General features: G+C 47.0%; 1 protein-coding gene across 1 annotated transcript; it reads left to right on the top strand.

Moving 5' to 3' along the window:
- Positions 1–15288: 15288 nt before the first annotated feature.
- LOC109275507 (spermatogenesis-associated protein 31E1-like) lies at positions 15289–21162 on the top strand. Its single transcript, XM_019463745.2, is given in 5 exon segments — positions 15289–15572; positions 16335–16389; positions 16899–16959; positions 17186–18000; positions 18002–21162. Coding segments are annotated over 5 exon segments (3891 nt in total). The 5' UTR covers positions 15289–15383; the 3' UTR covers positions 20773–21162.
- Positions 21163–21953: the final 791 nt, after the last annotated feature.

Raw genomic sequence — 21953 nt, forward strand, 5'->3', positions numbered from 1 at the left:
GTGGATCGGGTAAATGATGTAAAGACACTCAAAGATGTTGGGAAGTTGTGTCCTGGACCACTGAGTAAGCTTCATAAGTAAGTGCATTAATCACAGAGGACAAGATGATATGACACAGGATAAGATGCTATTGTCATGGTCCCAAACCTTTTCAGAGAGGGCCGTCCTGTGAAGAGGAGGGACCAAGCACCAAGCCAGGAAGATCTGGGCTCTGATCAGCTCAGTCTGACGGCTGGTGGGAAAAACAAACAAACAAACAAACAAAAAATTACCTAATCTCTCTTATCATCAGTTCCTTCATCCAGAGTGTGAGGTTTGGGATGTCAAAGCCAGCCAATCGTAAAATGCTCACTCTGACTATTTCATATGAATACCTACAATCCTCACAGCTCTTACAAAAGGGAGAATGTTTTACATATAAATATTCAGAAGTGTTTTATATTTCTGTTGTATGTATAAAAATTGTATTTAAATTTTGATGAAGATAATTATGTATTTTAATTTTCTTTTCAGTAATATGTATTTTCTCTCCTTAAAAGTACCCTTTCTGGCTACTGTACATATGCCCCAAGGCTGTTAATGGAGAGGGCCCCCGGCCGGAAGCCATACACATTTGATCTGAGGCACCCCTGCCTTCCAGCCAGTGTGGGTTTACTTTTCCCATCTAAGAGGCTTTGCCATGGCATCCCAGGGACCAGGTGTGGCCACATCATGGCGTGAGACCCACATATATAAAAATAACCATAGTCCGACCCCAGAAAAAGACGCAAGGGGCATGTATCAAAGAAGAAATAGAATTTTACATTGCCTTTTAGCGATGTACTTTATCAGAAGTCCTTTTATTTGAACCTGGTTTGTTGAAAACAGGGTGGCAGCGAGGCGGCAGAGAACCACCATTTCAAAAGCTGGACATGTCACTAAGTCCTTAAGATGTTATGAAACCAAGCTTTGGCTCTGGTGCAGAAATCGGACGGTGCTTTCTGTCCCCTGGGTAACAGTCTCTAGCAGATAGGGCTCCCCTTTCGGTGTTGTTATTGTTATGTTTCTTTTCCCCAGGTTTTTTGTTGACATCGTTATTTTGCTTTATCTCTTAAAACTTGCAAAATGATGCGTGTGTAAGTTATGCAGAAGACATAAGGAATAAAAATAAATGAACGCCCAGTGTAACCACTCCACCTAGGAAAGAAAACCCACTTGTGTCTTTGTGGGCCTGGATCGGTCCCCATTCTGCTGTTAACTCCATTGTTCTTCTTTATAGTTTATTTGATATGAATATACAGCTAAATACGACAGTGCTTTGATTTGCATATTTTTGAACTTCAAATAAATGGAATCGTACTGTGTATATTCTTCAACTTGATTTTCGATTCGATATTATGTTTATTTTTTTTTAAATTTATTTCTTTCTTTAAGGGGGTGAGGGGCAGAGAGAGAGAGAGAGGGAGAGAGAGAGAGAGAATTGCAAGCAGGATCTGGGGTGTCAGCACAAAGCCTGATGCGGGGCTCAATCCCATGAACCCTGAGATCATGAGCTGAGCAGAAATCAAGAGTGGGACGCTTAACCACCTGAGCCCCCCAGGCACCTCTCAATATCATGTTTATAATACTAACTCGTACAAAGTTTCATCGTGGCCTACGGTCATTGCTTTATCGTATCCCATCATAAAATTATGTCAAGCAAATGTATCCATTCTAGTTGATCGGATTGAGTTTTTTCCTCCCATTTTTGATATCACAGTGAAAACCGCTATGAATATTCTTAGGCTTCGGGATCCCGGGGCTGGAATTTCTCTAGATTGTATTCAGTACAACCGCGGTGTCCAAAGGTTTCCACGTGTTCACATATACTAAGTCACAACAAACTGTTTTCCAAAGTGGTTACATCCCCACCATCAGTTACAAGACTAGAGGCACCTGGGTGGCTCAGTCAGTTAAGTGTCTGACTTCCGCTCAGGTCAGGATCTCACAGTTCGTGGGTTCGAGCCCTGCATCTGGCTGGCTGCTGTCAGCATGGACCCGGCTTCACATCCTGTGGCCCCCTCTCTCTCTACTTATGTCTCTCTCTCTCTCTCTCTCTCTCTCTCAAAAATAAATAAGTAAAACATGTGACTCAGGGGCTCTATGCCACCACGTACAGTTGATGGTGTCAGTTTTTTTAATTGTGTCCAATTTGTGGTTGAGAAATGGTATCTGTGTTTTAATCTGCATTTCCTTAACTCCTAAGGCAGCAAAGAAAGAAAAATAATTTTAGTTAGACAAACCAAGGGGGAAAAGGTGGGAAGGGCTACCTCACGTGGAAGGATCGGAAGGAAATGGGGGTGTCTCCTGTGGCGGGTCATCTGTGTAGACAGGAGTGACAACACGGGCTGTGCCAGGTACAGGGGGCTGCAGACAGCAGCAGTGGTTTCTAGCAAAACCTCCCTTTTAAGTGCCGTAACTAAGGATTCTTAGCTAATGAGTTAGAGACCTGACCAGAAGGTGCTCAGCTAGATGGGGAGACCAAACAGATGGTGTTGGAGAGGAAACAACGCTTAGGGTATAAAAGGGGGTGGGTCGGAAGACGTACACGGTGTCTATTCTCTCAATTAGGATCTGAATTACTTTGCATCTTAAGAAAAGGAAAATCACACGTAAAAGCAAAGTTTAAAAATCCTTGAGAAGAATTAACCTGGCGTGAGGCATGCAAATATTTTAAGCTTAAGAGAATCATTAAGGTCTTTCTAGATTTGTAAAATTAAAAAAAAAAATACACACACACACACACACACACACACACATATATATATATATATATATATATATATATATTGGTCTGTCGAATTTAAGATCTGCACGGTTTTGGGAGGCAATGCCTTGTCTGCATCAAATCTCGATGAAGCATTTCCAGCCCTTTGGAGATGCCTCCTATCGTTCCCCAAGTTTTATTATATGTCGCTACAATGAATCACTCACTATCTGGGGTGGAAACCAATCCCGGCCTTCCTGCCTTGAATCTTGCACTGAGTTGAGTATCACCATTCACTAAAAGGACCCATGATGGAGTCTAGAAGAGCCCAAGGGAAAACTTTGTGGGTCACTTTGGACTCCTTTGGAAACAGATACCAAGATGGAATCAGACACACAAGTGATTTGCCCGGGAAACGCTCGTGGTGAATAAAGAAGCGGGAGTAGAAGGGGAGAGCATTCCAACTGCGATGCAGGACACTTGAGAGACCAGACAGGGGAAGAGGCAGGATCAAGCAAGAAGAGCCTCGGACTTCGGTGCAGCTCTGAGAAAGCCTTGGCCAGGCTGGGGAGCTCCAGAGCAAAGGTTGCCCACTGGGGGAATCCCACACCAGGTAGGGAGGGCCCCACTCTGCCATCCAGTCACTGGCTGGGAGAAGTCTGGGGGAGAGCATGGCCCCAGTTCGAAGGCCTGGGGGGGATCCCAACAGTCCCAGAGATGCAGCAGCTGGGGGCTGTCCCTGCTGTCCCTACTGCCCCTACTGCCCCTTACAATATGTCACAATACGTTCTTTTGAAAGGGAGAGCTGAAAAGCGTACCTCCACGGGTGCCTCACTAAGAAATATAAATCTAGTAAACTCACCATACCAAGATGCCTACAGTGTTCAGTGTCTGCGTGACAATGAAATATCATGAACACATCTGGACTTCTATGTGCTTGCCTGTCAATTAGGATGTTTAAGAGTATCGCACTGCTGTTCCTAATGATATTGAAATCAAGTAAGAATTATGTGTCTGGCTCAAGGGATTTTTTTTCCTAAACTTTGCTTTGTTTACAAACAAGTAAAAATTTCACATTGGGAAGCCTGGGTGGCTCAGCTGATTGAGCGTCCAAATCTTGATTTTGGCTCAGGTCACGATCTCACAGTCGTGGGATCAAACTCCAAGTCGAGCTCCTCACCGAGCGTGGAGCCTGCTTGAGATTCTCTCTCTCCCTCTGCCCCTCTCTCCCGCTTGCACTCTCTCTCTCTCTCTCTAAAAATAAAAATGTAAAGAACACTTTAAACTTCACATTTGTTTAATTTACAAATTAAACTGATATAGAGACATATGTCACTATTCTGTAGTCTCCATTATCTATAAGTATAGTGATTCTCTTTTGTGTTCCCATCCTAGGGCATCCTTAATTAGCTTACTGTAAACAGGATTTCTTCTGCATGAACACATACTCATTATTTATTTGGACTTCACATAAAATGATCGCTACCCTGACCCAGCGGTCCCTAATCACTCATGTGTGTCTAGAACATTCTGTGCCTAGTGATGCTGACATAAGATTGCGGAAATCAGCCCTCCTTCAGTGTTTATTATGTGATGCGCAGACCTCTCAGACTCATTTGCCTTGTTACTTTATTCCTATTAACAGCATATCCCATTAAAGCAGAAAGACACAACTGGCTTCCGATAAGAGGCCAAGCTGAAGCAAGAGACTGATCCTTTATCCCTCCCTTTGCAATGTTCAGTTTACATAATTTATAATAGGAAAGAAGTGGAATGTCTCACTCATTGTTGTACTAGAAGGGTACAACATCTATATTGGGTTGGCCTTCTGTGTAGGAAAATAGAAATACGAATCCCTATAGGTTTCTCTAACAGAGGCCACTCAGTCCAAGGAGGTGCAGAGAATTCTAGAAATGACATGCATCGGTGATGTCTACCATGTTACATGCCTTTATCCAAACCTCTTCCTATCCCACTGGAAATCTCTTACTACCCAGCATGGTTTTCTGTTTAGTCTCATGGCCACAGTAAACCTTCTGGAAGGAGAACAGCTTTCCAATTGGAACATCGGTATTCCTTCCTCTCCTGATGGCCTCACCCTCCAGTCCCCTGACTCAATGCCTATGCACTTTGGCCCTTGAATGGCTCTTATTGACAATTTGACCTCCCTTTATTCCTGTCACTACCCCTCTGCCCCCTTTAACAGAAAACACTGTTCAATGACAGTGTAAGAAGACCCATCAAAAATAGAACCCAAGTCACTGTTAGAAGACTCACTATAAAATATCAAAACCAAATTTGCAAAATCAAAGCTCACATTAGAAGCCAGACCTCCCAAGGCCAAAGAAACTCCTTGACTGACAAGTATACTAATATAGCCCCTTTCCAAGGAAATTCTTCCTCTACTACGACACTCTGTCCCCTGCTCAACCTTCTGTAGAAACAGAAACTTAACTAATCTAAAACACAACAGCTGCCAACATCTGGGGCTGAAAAGCCCATTGGAAGGATGAGGCGGGATGTTTTGCCACTCAGATGGGTTTTGGAGACATCCAGATTGTCCACTGGGTCTCTTCGGGGCCCTTCGCCCAAAATTTAGTCCACAGCCTTCATAAGACTATGCATCAGGGCAAAGGAAATCTCAAAGATCTCCTCCACAAATATTTACGGCAATGATGACAACCAGATCTTTTGCACAACCAGAAATGGGGATCTTGTGCTCTTATTTCTGTGCTTTTGTGTGATGCATGGCTGAAGTTTTAGAATTCAAGCTCTCTGTTTGTGTCTGTCTGTATGTTTTCATGTCTGTGAATACATGATAGTTACCTACCTTTGGATGGTATTACAAAATTAGAACATAAATTTCTTAAAAGGACTTCTCTGATTGCTCTAAAGATGAACACTTCACACTAGAGTTCTGAGAAATTCAGGGAACTGAGCTTCTGATATTTTCATATACTTTAAAAAGAAGTACTCTAATGAAACTAACTCAAAGATTTTTTAAAATTCAAGTTCACCTAATTTATGTAAATCTTTGGCAAACAGGACTAGTTTGATATTGTTGGTTGAATAAAAATGGCTATGTTTTCAGTGTCATGCGTTTTTATTCTATTCGGACGTATTTCCCCTAAACTTACAAAGGTTTCCTGATTAGGGGCACCTGGGTGGCTCAGTCAGTTGAGTTTCCAACTCTTGATTTCAGCTCAGGTCATCAGGCTTTGCAGAGAGCAATAAAATAACAATAACAATAATAATAATAAATACTTTTAAAACAACAAAAAATAAAGTTTTCTGGGTTAAATAAATCAGCATTGTAGCTACCAGATGCTTCAGATTATTAAAAATGTGCGTTTGTGTTTAACCAAATTGAACCATTCTTCCGACCAAACTTATTTCAACAGTACTTACGATTCGTAGTATGAAAATAGTTTCCAATCTCTTTAGATAACTTAAAACCTTAAACTCATGCTAAACTGAGCTGATAGTATCCTGTGGAAGGGTGCCTGGGTGGCTCAGGTGGTTAAGAGTCTGACTCTTGATTTAGGCTCAGGTCATGATCTCACGGTTCATGAGATAGAACCCCACATCGTGTTCTATCCCCACATCTGCACTGACAGTGCGGAGCCTGGGATTCTCTCTCTCCCTCTCTCTCAGCCCCTGTTCCCCTCTCTCTCTTGAAAGAAATAAATAAAACTTTTTAAAAAATAGTATTCTTTGGGTACCCAAGTCACTTATAAACAAGATAAAATACTGAAAATGAATTACTAAGCATAATTTTAATTTTATGTGCTTTTTGTCTCTTCAGTTTTACATGGTACAGAGAGGCTACAGTCTCTTTACTTACCGTAACATTTTATATTAGTATTTCTCTTTTTCATCTATGGCACCCCTCTTTTCAGATGCCTGATCTCCAGGTCTCTAAAACAACCGATCTGAGAACTGAGGTCAAGAGATGCACCATCAGGGGCGCACCTGGGGGGTGCTCAGTCAGTTGAGCGTCCGACTTCAGCTCAGGTCATGATCTCGTGGTCCGTGAGTTCGAGCCCCATGTCGGGCTCTGTGCTGACAGCTCAGAGCCAGGAGTCTGCTTCGGATTCTGTGTCCCTCTCTTGCTCTGCCCCTCCCTCACTCATGCTCTGTCTCTCTCTCTCTCTCAAGAATAAATAAAACATTTTAAAAATTTTTTGAAGAGAGAGAGAGAGAGATGCACCATCAATTTATTTAAGAAACAATTTCATAATTAAGCAGTTATACTTCAGGAACATTTTGAACTCCTACTATCTGGGGGGATAACTTTAGGACACTAGCAAAGATGCAGAAAAATGCACACAATTCCCTGTACAAAGTTCCCAATTTCTCCTAATATTTCTATTTTAGTTCCTAACTTATGGTATAATTTATAATTCCTTCCTTATAGTTTTTGAGGTTGGCCTTGAGTTTACAACACATATTTTTAACTAATCTAAAGCCACCTTGAAATAACATTACACCACTTCATGTGTAGCGCAGGGACCTTATAACAGAGTGTTGCCAGTTCTTTCCCCTCCTCCCTGGGACATCCTTGTCATTCGTTTCACTGATCCAGATTCTGTAACTACATAACACATTGTTAGTATTGTCACTTTAAACAGTTATCTTTTAGAAATCAATTAATCAGAAAACTCAAGGATTCCATTTTACCTTCATTCCTTCCTTCCCGGAAGCTCCTCCTTTATGAAGATCCAACTTTCTAATCTTTATCAGTTTGGTCATGTTTAATGTTTGCGATAATGTTGGTGCCAGAGGTTTCAAATGCCTCTAGTGTTCTTGTTTTTGTCTCCCCTCTTGACTTTGGGCTTCCCTAAGTACTCTTCTTCAGAGAGAATCCTTGTCTTCCTGTTCTTTTGGCTATAATTCACTCTTACTAGATTGGTGTCATGGTAGACTGTTGGTGTCATGGTAGGCTTTGGTGTCATGGTAGGTTGTTGGTGTCATGGTAGACTGTTGGTGTCACGGCAGGTTGTTGGTGTCATGGCAGGTTGTGGGTGTCATGGCAGGTTGTGGGTGTCATGGCAGACTTTCAGGGAGAGAAAGCATTCTAGAACTTGCCAGGGAGTCCCAGTCTATAGTGGGCCTCTGTCTGGGGCTGTGACCTTCACAGATTTTTGTGACTCTGCTGCAGGGACATATCTCTCTGCCTGTGCCCCTGCTCCTTTCCGTAACTGCAGCATTCCCTATCTATTTCTTGAAGCTCTATCACCTGTCGATGTCTTTTACCCACCCACCCCCCTACATGAGAAAGGAAGGATGCAGGGGGCTGAAGTGGGGGATTATTTAGTCCCTAACTGGGATAAGATTTCAGAAATGCACTCTGGCCAAGTTCTTTCTCCTGGAGAGTATCCTTCTGCTCTATAGAAAGCTCTGCTCACGTTTCCAAACAATTCCTGTCTCCCACCACCTCCTCCTTGCATTCAGCCCCCTCCAGAGCCACCAGGGCATCTCACTCTTCACCATGAGAGCCTATAAGAGTCCTGACGGAGAAGCCCCAAGACTGTGGCCTCCAGGATTTTCTCATTCTCAATGAGTCGCACAGCCTCCAGCGATTTGTCAGAATTATCATTTAAGTCTTCCTACCAGTACGGGGCTACAGTGGTGCCTGCCACAGAGCTCAGGAAGCAGCAAGCAGGTCTCAGTTCCTAGCTTTCTGCCTGTGCCTGTCTCTCCAGCCTTGCAGGTAGCAATTAGCCTTGAAGCCTTGGTTCTCTGATGAGTCCGAGAAAAGCTATTGATTTCCAACCTGTCCAGAATTTTCTTATTGTAAGGATAAAAGCGATGACTTCTAGAAGTTGCTTCCCTTAATATTAACATCTCATATAACCATGGTACATCTGTAATACTAAGAAATCAACATTGGTACTATACTGTTAACTAAACTACAGATTTTATTCAGATTTCACCAGTTTTTCCACTAATGTCCTTTTTCTCTCCCAGAATCCAAATAAGGATAACGCATAGAATTTCGTTATGTATCAGCTTAGTCATCCTTAATCGGTGATACTCTCACAGCCTTTCCTTGTTTTTCATGACTTTTTCCATTTGAAGTTCTCTCCCTTAGATTTTTCTGACACTTTCCATTGATTAGACTGAGGCTATGGTTTGGACCAAGTGTGGCACGAAGGTGAGAACCCCCAAGGGGTACATGACGTCAACATGACTAACCACCGGGGGTGTTAGCTTGATCGTGGGTTTTGGTGGTGCCCGCCAGACTTCTCCTCTATAAAGCTACATTTTCTTTTCTCAAAAGTATCTATCAATTAGAAGCCAATCACTAAATCCAGTGCACACTCAAGAGGAAGGGAGTTAAGCTCTACTTCTTTGAGTCAGGAATATTTGCATCTGTATTATTAATAATTTTTCTGTTATTTATTTTTATGGTCAATAATTTATATTTATATGGATGCATGGACATTTATTTTATTCTTTGAGATATGACCCAGGATTTGTGTTTTATTTTAACAAATAAAAATTTGTTAAGAATTTTCTAGTTTAACCTTTGTTTGAGCTTATAGCTTATTCAGTCTGCGTCTGTCCTAAGTGATGGCTGAGTTCTTATTTCTTCCCGTGGATGCCCGTCACTTTTTAGATTTCATGTTGCTTGTTTTTCTGTAATCTCAGTTCTCTGATGAGCTTGCAAAAAGTAATTAATTTCCAGCAATGCTCTTGCCAGCTCTCTATGTCTCTGAAGTCATTTGCTAGACTGATATCTGTCAAAAACACCTTTCCATTTATCCATAAAAATGTCCAGAAAAATCTCTGATAAATCATGATCCAAGAGCTCCTATGAGAATAATGGGTGTATAATTACAATATAATTTCTGACTCATTGGTTCTGTGTGCTTTGAAATGTTTTGATCCAGGCTGGTGCCATTAAAGAAGATAAAAATAGAGAGATTACTTCTTAGCGTCACTTCAGTTCTCTCCCTCTGCCTCCATCCCATTTCTGCCTCACTCACAAAACCTATTACACACACGGACCATGGCTCTTGGCTTGTTTTACATCCGCACTATCAATCATGCTCTTTGGCCTTACAGCAATATGCTCACTCCCTACTTTGTCCTCAGTGGAGAATATAGTAAATTACCAAAAACAGAAAGCTCACATTACTCCCATAAAGTGTAGTTAACAAGCAGGGGGAATGTTCATGCAACACCCTCATCAATCAGCCCCATGCCAAGGCATAACAGTAAATATCAATGGCAAAAAAATAAAGGCTTTTAAACTGGGCACACTCCCAGGATCTTAGGAATAAAGGCAACATGCATTTAGGACTCAAGAGAGGTGGAAAGGTTGAAACAGGTCAGGAAGAGTAAAACTAACACTATCTCATAGATATGAACAACAACCTTAGGAAAAATCCATTACATAATACACCTCATAGATGCTGATGAATTAGCATGGAAATGTACTGTCTTGTACGATAGAAAAATACTATAAAAATGTTGGGGCGCCTGGGTGGCTCAGTTGGCTAAGCATCCAACTCTTGATTTCAGCTTAGGTCATGATCTCAGAGGTTGTGGGTTTGAGTCCCATGTCAGACTCTACACTGACAGCATGGAGTCTGCTTGGAATTCTCAGTCTCTCTCTCTCTCTCTCTCTCTCTCTCTCTCTCTCTCTCTCTCTCAAAAGTAAACTTTTCATTTTATTTTATCTTATTATATTTTATTTATTTTTTTAATTTACATCCAACTTAGCATATAGTGCAACAATGATTTCAGGAGTAGATTCCTTCATGCCCCTTAACCATTTAGCCCACCCCCCTCCCACAAACCCCTCCAGTAACACTCTGTTTGTTCTCCACATTTAAGAGTCTCTTACGTTTTGTCCCCCTCCCTGTTTTTATATTATTTTTGCTTCCCTTCCCTTATGTTCAGCTGTTTTGTATCTTAAAGTCCTCAGATGAGTGAAGTCAACAAACTTTTTTTTTTTAAAGACACTATAAAAATGTATTCTGGGAAGGGATCCAATATGGCAGCAAAGAAAGACCCTAAACTGATCTCCTCCTACAGACACACCAAATCTACAGCTATGTATGGGTAATTTCTCTGTGAAAAAGATGTGAAATCTAGATGAACTGCTTCCCCACAACAAAGGATAAAAGAATCTCGAGACATGTAGGAGAGGCAGAGACATAGGTCTTCACACCAAAAAAAAACTCAACCCCCAGTGTCCCAACACACGATAGGGAGGGATCTCACCAGTCTAGTGCTTCTTCTGGAAGAGCGAGGGGTTGGTGCCTGACATCAGGCACCCCAACCCTTGTGATCGGCAGCAGAGAGATGAACTCCCAAAGATGCCTGGCTTAGAAAACCATGGAGGCTGCCATCCCAGGAACCCAAGTGCTACAGGAAACAGAGATTCTCCTTTTAAATGGCTCCTGGTCGGTCTCACTCACCGGGGGAGCCTGTTCAAAAGCACCAATTTTAAAAGCGCCTAGACTGTTCGTCAAAGTCTCTGAGACCCTTGCTCACCTGAGGGTATGTGCCGGAGGGGCAGGGGAGAGTCAGGGGCCTCTCTGGAGGCTCTGGCAGACACCGTTTGTGGGCTTTCCACCTACTCTGCTGGCACAGGTGGGCACACCTGTGCCTGACTAGGGCTAGTTCACTCCCTGACTAGGGCAGGTTAGCAGGACGAGTCGTGGCATCTTCCTGCCCCCAGCCTGGGACCTGGGACAGGGCGATCTTTTGCAGCATTGCTGAAAGCCATGAGTGCATGCATTCAAGGCATTTTCCTGTTCTCTTTCTGAAGCCAGAGAGCGTGCTTTGCCCCCTACACATACCAGCTGCCTTGCTAAAGCCAGTAGGCATGTGCAAACCACACAAGAGATGCCCCTTGTTTGCATGGCCCTGGTGGCCAAGGGAGTCAGCACTGCTAGGCTCCAGGGGACTATAACAATTGGAAAGACACTCCTTGGCAGGTCAACTGCCCCAGGGCACAGACAGAAACACACCCCCGGTCTTCCTGTGAAAAAGATCGATTTACTTACCCTTCAACCTGAGGGACAAGCTTCAGGTTTCTCAGACTCCCAGGGAATAGAAGCGGGGAGACACCATCCCTGGGCACCCCACTGGCCTCACTATAGCTCTGCCAAACATCCCAGAAAGGACCTTATACATTTATCTAGGGCCCTGATGTTTTAAACCATCACCCAGGGACACCTCCAGGTTCCCCAATCTGGAGTCCAGCTGGGTTTATGATTGTGGCCCTACAGGACTATAAATATATTCACACTTTAAAAGCTTCTGCCTGAGGGTCTGGCTTCCAATCAGCCTGAAACTAAGGGTTAAATTAGATTCCTCTCCTTGGAACATTGCCAGATCTTGGCACCCCCTCAACAGTGGCAGCATATCAAAATAAATCTGCCTGTTTAGACAATGACAAAAGGTAGGAAACAACCAAGAACTAGGACAAGGGTGAGCGAGAGAATTCATCTTTACACGTGGCAACTCCTTCAAGACTGAAAAGTTGTTGTTTTGCCAAATATAGGGAAACACAGAAAGTCCAGCAAAACGAGGAAATGGAGAAATATGTTCCAAATAACAGAATAAGACAAAACTTCAGAAAAACCTTAATGATATGGAGATAAGTAATCTACATGTAATGACTCCAATTTACTGGTCATAAAGATGCTCATCGAACCTAGGAGAAGAATGCATGAACACAGTGGGTACTTCAACAGAAATAGGAAGTATGAGAAGGTACCAACTAGAAGTCACAGAGTTGAAGAATACAATAATTAAACTGAAAAGTACACTACAGAGGTTCAACAGTAGACTGGATGAAACAGAAGATAGGGTCTGAGAGCTGGAAGACAAAGCATTAAAATTCACCCAGCTAGCGTGGCAAAATGAGAAACGAATTTAAAATATTAAAGATAACTGGGCACCTGGGTGGCTCAGTTGGTTAAGCATCTGACTTTGGCTCGGGTCATGATCTTGCAGTTCATGAGTTTGAGCCCTGCATGGGGCTCTGTGTTGACATCTCGGAGTCTGGAGCCTGCTTTGGATTCTGTGTCTCCCTCTCTCTCTGCCTCTCCCCTGCTCATGGTCTGTTTCTCTCTCTCTTTCTCTCTCTCTCTCTCTCAAAAATAAACAAACATTAAAAATATATACATTAAAGATAACTTAAGAAACCTGTGGGACAACATCAAGCAAAATAATGTTCAAATTAAAGGGGTCCCAAAAGGAGGAGAGAGAGAGAAAGGTGCCAAAAACTCATTTGAAGAAATCACGGCTGAAAACTTTCCTGACCTGGAGAAGAACACACACATCCAGGTCCAGGAACCACAGGGAGTTTCAAATATAAAAAAAGAGCCCAACAGCAAGACACATTATAAGTAGAATGTCAAAAGTTAGAAAGAATATAAAAAGCAGCAAAAAAAAAAAAAAAAAAAATTGTGCACCAGGGAAACCCCATTACACTATCAGCAGATTATTCAGCACAAATTCTGTAGGCCAGAAGAGAGTAGCATGACATATTCAAAGTGCAGAAAGAAAAAAAATCTTCCAACCAAGAATACTCTACCCAACAAGGTTATTATTCAGAATTAATAGGGAGATTTAGAGTTTTCCAAATAAGCAACAATAAAGGAGTTCATTACCGCTAAACTGGCCTTACAAGAGATGTTTAAGGGACTTTTATTTAAACTGAAAAGTAATGGCATAGTTAATAACAAGAAAATATGTTAAATTCTTAACAGAAAAGATAATATATAGTATATACACAGCAAAGATAGTGAAAAAATTACTTATAAAGCTAGTATGAATGTTAAAAAACAAAAATAGTAAAATTAACAAGAACTACAATACTTATTTAAGAGATCCATAAAATAAAAAGAGGTAAATGTGACATCAAAAGCATTAAACGTGTGGGGAAAGAAGTAAAAATGCAGATCTTTAAAATATGTTCACATTTAAGTTAGTGGCAACATAAAACAGATGATTATATGCATAAGGTGTTATAGGTGACACTCATAGTAACCACAGGAAAGTAACTGTAGTAAATATATAAAAGAAAATGAGAAGGGAATCTAAGTGTAGCACTAAAGAAAGACATCATATCACAAGGGAAGAGAGAAAAAGGAAAAGAGAGAAAGAACAGAGAGGAAGTACAGAAAGAGCCAGGAAAAAACCAAAATGGCAATAGTACATACCTATCAACAATTACTTTGATGTAAACGCACTAAATTCTCCAATCAAAAGACATAGACTGGCAGAATAAATTTAAAAAAAAACAAACAACAAACAGGACTCATCTCCACGCTGCCTATAGAAGAGTCACTTCAAAAGAGGTTAGAGTGGGAAAGAGCCAAAGCATAAGAGACTCTTAAAAACTGAGAACAAACTGAGGGTTGATGGAGGGCGGGAGGGAGGGGAGGGTGGGTGATGGGCATTGAGGAGGGCACCTGTTGGGATGAGCACTGGGTGTTGTATGGAAACCAATTTGACAATAAATTTCATATATTGGGGGAAAAAAAGAGTCACTTCAGAAACAAGGACACACAGAGACTAAATGTGAAATGGAAAGAATAGAAAAAGATGTTCCACACAAATGGAAGTGAAAAGAAAACCAGTGTGTCTGTTCTCTTATCAGACAAAATAGACTTTGAAAGAAAGACGATATTTTAAAAGAAAACAAGGAAAGGCATTACGTAATGATAAAAGGCACAAGCCAACCAGAAGACATAACACAAATATGAGGGCACCTGGGTGGATCAGTCAGTTAAACATCACACTCAGTTTCAGCTCAGGTCCTGATCTCACGGGTAGTGAGATCGAGCCCCACATCAGGCTCTGTGCTGACAGCGGGGAGCCTGCTTGGGGTTCTTTCTCTCCCTCTCTTTGCCACTCCCTGCTCTCTCTCTCAAAATAAATAAATAAAATTGAGAAAAAACATTTTTTAAAAACACAAATACGTATCGACATACCTCAGGAGCACCAAAATGTATAAAACAAATATTTACAGACCTAAAGAGGGAAAGGGACAGTGATACAATAATTACACTATACAATACAGGACTGATACAATACAGGACTTTAATACGTCATTTACATCAATGGATAGGTCATCCACACAGAAAATCAGTAAGAAAACATCGACCTTAAATGACCCATATGTATTGGGATGAACAGATAAAGATGTCATGCACACACACACATGCACACGTGCATACACACACACACTAGAATACTACTCAGCCATAAAAAATAATGAAATCTTGCCATTTGCGACAACATGGATAGACCTAGGGCGTATTCCGCTCGATGAAATAAGCCAGACAAGTACCACATGATTTCACTTATATGTGGAATCAAAAACCAAAACAAACAAACAAAACAAAACAAAACTCAGACTCATAGATGCAAAGAAGAGATTGGTGCCTATCAAGGGGAGGAGTGTGGAAGCTGGGGGGAGACGAGGAGCTACAGGGCTGGGGGGGGTGGGGAGGGGCTGTGGTCCAGCCTGCTCTTCTTCTGTCCCCTCCCCCTCCCTCAGGGGCCCTTTGTGACCAGGCCAAGGCTCTGTGATGTGAGCCTGGGGCGCTTGTCCCCAAGTACAAGCTCAACGCTCAGTTGCGCGAGGACAGTAGTGGGACCAGGAACTAACGCTTCGAGTAAGGAGATGGAGAATATTCTCTTCGCTCTGAGAAGCATTAGCGCTGGTTGGCTGAGCTCCAGCCTCCCCTCCTGGACAACCCAGACCATCTTCTGCTTCCTGTGTGGACTGTCGTTCTTCCTCCTGTTGATCTTCGGCTTCCAGACTGATCCAACATCCTCAGCACCACGAAGGAAACGCAGAAGCAGCAGAAAGGTAAGGAACCTTGGCCCGGACCCAGCAGAGAGGAGGATTCCGTCTTCTTTTCTATTATCGTTTCCACTTTTCTCAGTCACTGGGGAGACTCCCGAGCTGGGAAAGAGCAGAACGGGTGTTCTCGGGGAAGAAGAGAGCACCATCCTCCCAGGCCAGGCCAGGCCAGACCAGGCAGGGGTTAGAGGGGCAGGAGGGCTTCTCCCGGGAGGTCTCGGGCCAGGAGGCCGGGTGTGGCAGAGGGCTCCAGGGCCGCGGCCCCAACACAGTGACCGGAGGACTGGAGGCCCAGAGCTCCACCCCCGGGGGAGGACAGGCTGCTGCGCACCGGGCCGGCAGCCACCTTCCCGGGGCAGGTGTCTCAGGAGAGCTGGCCTCGTTGGGGCCGATCGAGGGCGGCTCCGAACCCGGGAGGCCCCGAGCAGGGGCGGCAGCGGGGCTCGGGGCTCGGGAAGCGAGGTGCTTCCTCAAGGCGCTGAGACGCACCCGCAGGTCTGGGAACGTTTCTCGAGCAGAGGAACAGGGACGGAGAGATTTCTCGCATCGAAAATCCGCGCGTCCATTCTTCAAAGTAGAAAAACGGAGAACAGTTTTGTCCACTTTGCAAATGAGGAACAGGAAAGAAAGCCCCCCCCCCCCACCCCCCGCCCCATGAGTTGAATGTAGGAAGTCGCGCTGTTCATGAACACAGAGCACCTGCAGCCAGAGAGGCGAGACAGACTGGGGGTCCCGTCCCCCCAACCCCGTGTTCTCTCGTCTCTGCAGCAGGTGGCGCCACGGCGAAGGAGCACCAGAGGCAAGAAAAGCGAGATCCTGAAACGTAAGGGGCCGCCGCTGAGCCCTGCGCCCCTGGCGAGTGTCCCTCCTGCTCCGACCGCCCAGCCCCGCCGTCTCCGGGACACCCGCGTCCGTCCCTCAGGAAACAGAGCCCCGGGAGGCTCCCGGGACGGAGGGCGGAACCCCGAGGCCTCCCAGATTCTGGGCCAGAACCAGCCCGAGGGGCCGGACACGGGTGTCGCCCGGCAGGGGCCTGGGACCTCCAGCTCCAGCTGTGGCCAAGTTGTGGAACTTTGCTCAGGTTCCTCGGGGAGGCCGCCCGGCCCTTTCTCCCCCCACAAGGTCACGAGTGGGGAAGCTCTCCGTAAAGGACAAAGCGACCCCCACCGTGGGTCTTCTTGTCACCGTGAGACCACGTGGCCTCGGACACCGATGTTCGGGGCTCCCGAGTCTAATCCCCCAAAGGTGTCCCCTAAAGGGACATCGCGCCCGCCTCCCGTAAGACCCCCGGGACCCCGCCTTCGGCTCTGTGACCGGGTCTCCCGTCTCCAGCTTACAGAAACTGCCTGCAGGAGCTGGAAGGGGTTCGGGACCTGGTTTCCCTTCTGCAGAGGTAAAGAATCTTGCCCCTTCTCTCCCGGGTGGGCCTCTCAGAGCCTCTGGTGGGACCCCAGGGCTGCAGGGGGTGGGGGGAGCCCTGGGGACGGAGATCGGATAGGGCCCCGGGGGGAGGGACGGCGGGAGCGCTGGGAAGCGGGTGCGGGGGCCCGGAGGGCGGGGATGGCCACGCCCGGCCCTGTCTGCTCCGGGCTGCAGCGCGTGCCTCGTGTCTCCCGCAGCCACTTGGGGCGGCTCTCTGACCAGGGAGGCCTTCATCAGCTCTTGGGGCAAGAAGCCCCTGGGGCCGCGGGCAAAGCAGCACCTGCCGGAGCCCATCAGCCCCGCGGGGAGCCCGCGAGAGATGCCGCGCCCGCCACGGCCCCGCAGGCGTCCCCCACTCTCAACCAACACCCTCCACGCCTGGCCTCCATCCTACCAGTAGGACCTCAAGAAGACCAATCTAACTTAAAGAGAACCCCAGCCGACACAGTTGCAGAGAACTTACCTCCAGGCAATTCCCATTCGGCACCTCTCGTTCCAGCCGTCTCAGGCCTTGGCCATGCAAGCTACCCCATCTTGTCCTTGTCCTGGTGGTGGGAAAGCACCAAGTCCTGGTTCTTCCCCATCTGGGCACCGCGCGAGTGCCACCAACAACACCTGACCTGCCACCCAAAAGAGGCTTTGTCCTGGGGTGGCCCTTCCAGAAGGCAGATAGAGACTCGTAACCCCTCATTTGTCAACCCGGATGTCCAGAAGCTGCTGGAGGTACTCATCACCAAAAGGGCGGAACAGAAGATTTGGAAGGAGAAAGAAAGGGATGGGTCACTTGTGAAACAGTTGGACTCAGACAACCCCTTGAACTTTGGGGGGACTTTGTGGAAGTTTTTGGGTGCTGAGCAGGACACCACAACCCCACGATCCTTCTGGCACCGGAAAAAACAAACTCGAGAAGCTGCCCAGTCCTCGGCGGCTGTCATTCCCCAAGGTCTTGGAGGGCAACTCACAGCAGAAATGCAGCCAGCTCTTCTGGGGTCTCCCCTCTCTGCACAGTGAGTCCCTCAAGGCCCCTGCCTTGGCCTCTAGTTCTCAGCTACACGTTCCCTCTGTTTTGTTCAATGTTATCTCTAATTGCTTGCCAATTCTAATTCAACAGCAAATATCTTCACGGTTTCCCCCTGCCCCACCCTTGCCCTGCCGTGGGATCCAGCCCCAACCCTCCACGCCAACCTTGTCCCAGCCCCAGGCCCACCTTGCACCCTCTGTCCCAATCAGACCTCCTTCTCCTCCACCCCAGATGAGGACCTATGGGGTACCTGGCCCTCCATCCCAGAAGAAGACACCACCTTTTATTCCAACTGAAATTCAACCTCGGGAACAGCCCTTGTTGCAAAAGCAACCAGAAGGGGAAAGGACGTTACCCTTAGTGCTGAAAGTATCTCCCAAAGTCTTAAGCAGTATCCCTCCTAAGCTTCTCCAGGACAGCCAGGCCTCTGAGGCCCACGAGTCAGTTTCCATCTTTCACAGGGATTTTGTCATCTGTGATATCCAGAAGCAAAACCTTCAAAGGAGGCTTAGCAAGGATAAACACCAGGGCAGTCTGGCCCACAGGGTCCAAATGTCTCTGGACCGGATGTGGCCTCAGGGTGAATTCCCGGGGGTGAGTCAGGCACAGGACAAGCAGGGGCTCTCAAGGTCCTTTGCATCTAAATCCAAAAGCAGCCAGGCCACACAGAGGACCAGGTCCAGACACCCTAGAAGTTCCCGTAGGAAGGGCCGAGCAAGGTTTCAACTAGAGGACAACTTTGGTATGGGTCTACAGCAATGTCTGAGAAGGATCCCAACAGATCTCTCCAGGGTCTTGGCCAACTTCCCAGTGAAGGTTCCAGGAACTAGCTCTGAGAAGGATTTAGAAAGATACTTGATGAGGACCTTGAAGAGGGACTCAGGAAAATACTTGGCTAGGAGCCCAGATAAGAAACGTGTAGAAAAAACCTTGAAAGTTCATTTGCACAAGAAATTGGGACAGATCAGCAAGGGTTTGATCCCTGTGAGTGTACGTCGATCCTGGCTTGTGGCCAACCATATTTTGCCCAAGTGCCACACTCACACGGAAATCAGAAATTTAGCACCCTTGAAGAGTCGGAAACCCTGCGTAAACACCTCCCATGAGCTGTCTTTCCTTAATTCACTCACTCAGCAGATGCTGGAAGCACACATCATAAGGTTTCGGGTGAAGCATAAGTGGGGCCCACCCCTCCGAGCCTTTGAGTCCATAAATCTCAAGCCATATGAAGCTCAACCCTTGCCCTTTCCCCGGTCCCCGTCTCCCTGCTTGGCCACCTGTGTATCTGGGGCCCACTCAAAAGCCAAGTTCTACAAGTTCCTGGGAAAACCATCTCAGCCGTATCCGGGAGAAAAGGGGATAGCAGAAGAGTCTGTTCCCACCTCAGGGAGTTCCCTGCCTGCCCCCTCACCCCCATCTGAGGAAATCCAGAAATCCCTGGAAGGGACCTCACCAGGTGACAGCCATGAGCCCTCAGAGGCCGCTTTACCTGGACAGGAGGGCAGCTCACCTTCTCCGACCTTCACACTCAGCCTCATAAACAGAACCCCTCAGAGTGAGACAGTTATGGGGGCCAAGAAAGGCAATCTGGAGCCAAGTCTAAGTTCAGAAATAGCCAGGAATGAGCTAAGGGCGAAAAGGGGGGCTCAGGCTTCACAAGAGAAGGTAGCAATATTGGAGATGAAGTCCAGGTCCCAATCTTCAGGAGCTGAAGAGGCCAGGGAGACGATGGAGGCTGAGAAGGCCCCTGCTTGGAAAATCATCTTAGGACCCAGGGTGCTGGCCAACAGTCAAACCAGTTATGTGGATCGGAGGAGATTGGGGTCTCCAGGGACTAGTAAAAGCCCCTCACCACCTACAGAGTTGGTTGCCCAAGAGCCAAAGGAACCAATCCTTAAAACAAAGGTGGCTATTAAGTTTGGGCTCCAAGAGAAGGAAGAGTCAGAGGGCCAGCCTCAAGGCTGTGCCACTGGTGTACTTCTTCAAGGTTGTCCCCGAAACATCGCCCTTCAAGACTTTGCCACCGGCATTCTTGTCCAAGACTTGGACACTGGTGTGCTCCTGCAAGACTCTCACACTGATGTTTTCCTTGCTGAAGACATCTTGAAGTCACCCTCCGGTTCCCAGGGTCAATATTCCAGCAGGGAAACACCAGCTTCCCTGGTGCCAGAAACTGACCTGATATCCAGCCGACCAAGCAGCCAGGGGCAGCAGGAGCCCAGTATACCAAAAGCTGATGAGCCACGTAAGAGCCAGAGCAAGATGACCGCCTCCACTGGTGAGAGAAAAGACCAGAAGAGTCCCGAACTAGAAGGGAATGAAAAAGCGTTTGTAGAACTGAGGGCTTCCCAAGCCAGTAGGCTGAGCCACCCTCCCCAGGTTAGAGGAACAGGAGACAGCCTTGGGAGCAAATGCCTCCAGCCCGTGCCAGAAAAGGGACAGATTTTTCCAGAAAGCCACTTTAGAAAAAAGATGAGGTACTTTCTGCATTGTCTTCATCTCAATAAAAAAGGCAAAGGACTGGAAGATCCCCTTCAAAAAGGCAATCCTGCATCAGCCACTGTCCAGGGCCTGGGACCAGTAAGAAGCAGATCGGTTGTGGGCGGCAAAGCTGTTGAAACTCAGACGATTGTGACAACTGTGGGACAGATCCTGGTGGAGAAACTGGGACTCCACCAAGGACTTCATGCCTCAGAGGTAAATCAGCACAAAGAATTCCAGGGCCCAGTGGGTTCCCCTACCCAGACCAGAGGAGGGAGATGAGAGAGACGGCCTCCAATCACCAGGCCACCCCCAAGTCCCACAGCTGTCCTAACAAGAGCCAACGAACCAGAGACAGGGATGGCAGGCCAACCTTCCCACCCAGGGAGCCAGGGTCCCCCAAGCGGGCCCTGCCACCATAAGCCGATGGTGGCAGGAGCCTCAGATCACATCCACCGTCACCCAGTACGCAGTCTTCAAAAATGTGGCTCATCCCATCAAGCAGCGGGTGCTTCTCACGCCTTTCCTGGTAGGAAAGCTTTTCTTCAAGAAAAAATTGAGTATATGCAGAGAAACCTGTTTTTTCTCAGGTTAGCACATCCTCTATGTGCTAATGGCTTCTTCCCACCACAATTTTTATTTTCCCAAAAAATATATATATTTTTTAATTTTTCTCATGAGATGAGCTGGCCTCTGTCTGTGCCCCGCGGGGCGGGGGGGGGGGGGGGGGAGAGGAAGGGGAGGATCCAGGCATGCTCTCCCCCAGTGCCTGCTTTGGCTCCCAGAAGGAATGGAGCCCTGGGAGGAGGGTGGCCACGTGGTATACTCCAGACCCCCTCCCTCACACACCTTCGGTTTGCATAACAAAGGAAAGAGGAACACAACCCAGAAGACCCCACCCCGGGATCTGGCTCCGCCCATCCCGTCCTGCTCTCGCGCGCGCGCTCTCTCTCTCTCTCTCTCTCTCTCTCTCTCTCTCTCTCTACCTTGACCTTGGGCGGCTGTAGGGGAGGGTCTGCAGGGGCAGAAACCCCTCGGCTCCGGGGCGCCTGGAAGACAGCCTCAGGCGTCAGAGCCGGGGGCCGAGTTTGGAGGCCAGGTTGGCCCTGACGGCAGCGGTGGGAGGAATCCTGCCCCCCCCCACCCCCCGACCCGTCGCCTGCCCCGGGACCCCTGATGGGGCTGGGGTGCAGATCGGCCGGGAGCCGCCCTTGGCTCAGCGTCACCCCCCTGCTTTCTCACACTCTGGACCAGCGCGGGACGAGGACGTGCTCCCGCCCCGGGGAGCGAGCGGGTGGGGGGCGCAGAGGCCGCGAGGGACCGGCGTGCCCTGCCCCGGGGTGCGGTGACCCAGGAGCCCGCGGTGCCCACTGCCACCTGCAGGCCCGAGGAGAGGAGCCTTTCCTGCGGTTCACCCCCAAGGTCCCCGCCCGCCCCCCGCTGCGGCCGCGGAGCCCGGGGGG

The sequence above is a fragment of the Panthera pardus genome, unplaced genomic scaffold, assembly GCF_024362965.1.
Source record: "Panthera pardus isolate Hobbes unplaced genomic scaffold, ASM2436296v1 HiC_scaffold_20, whole genome shotgun sequence".
Classification (NCBI taxonomy): Eukaryota; Metazoa; Chordata; class Mammalia; order Carnivora; family Felidae; genus Panthera; species Panthera pardus.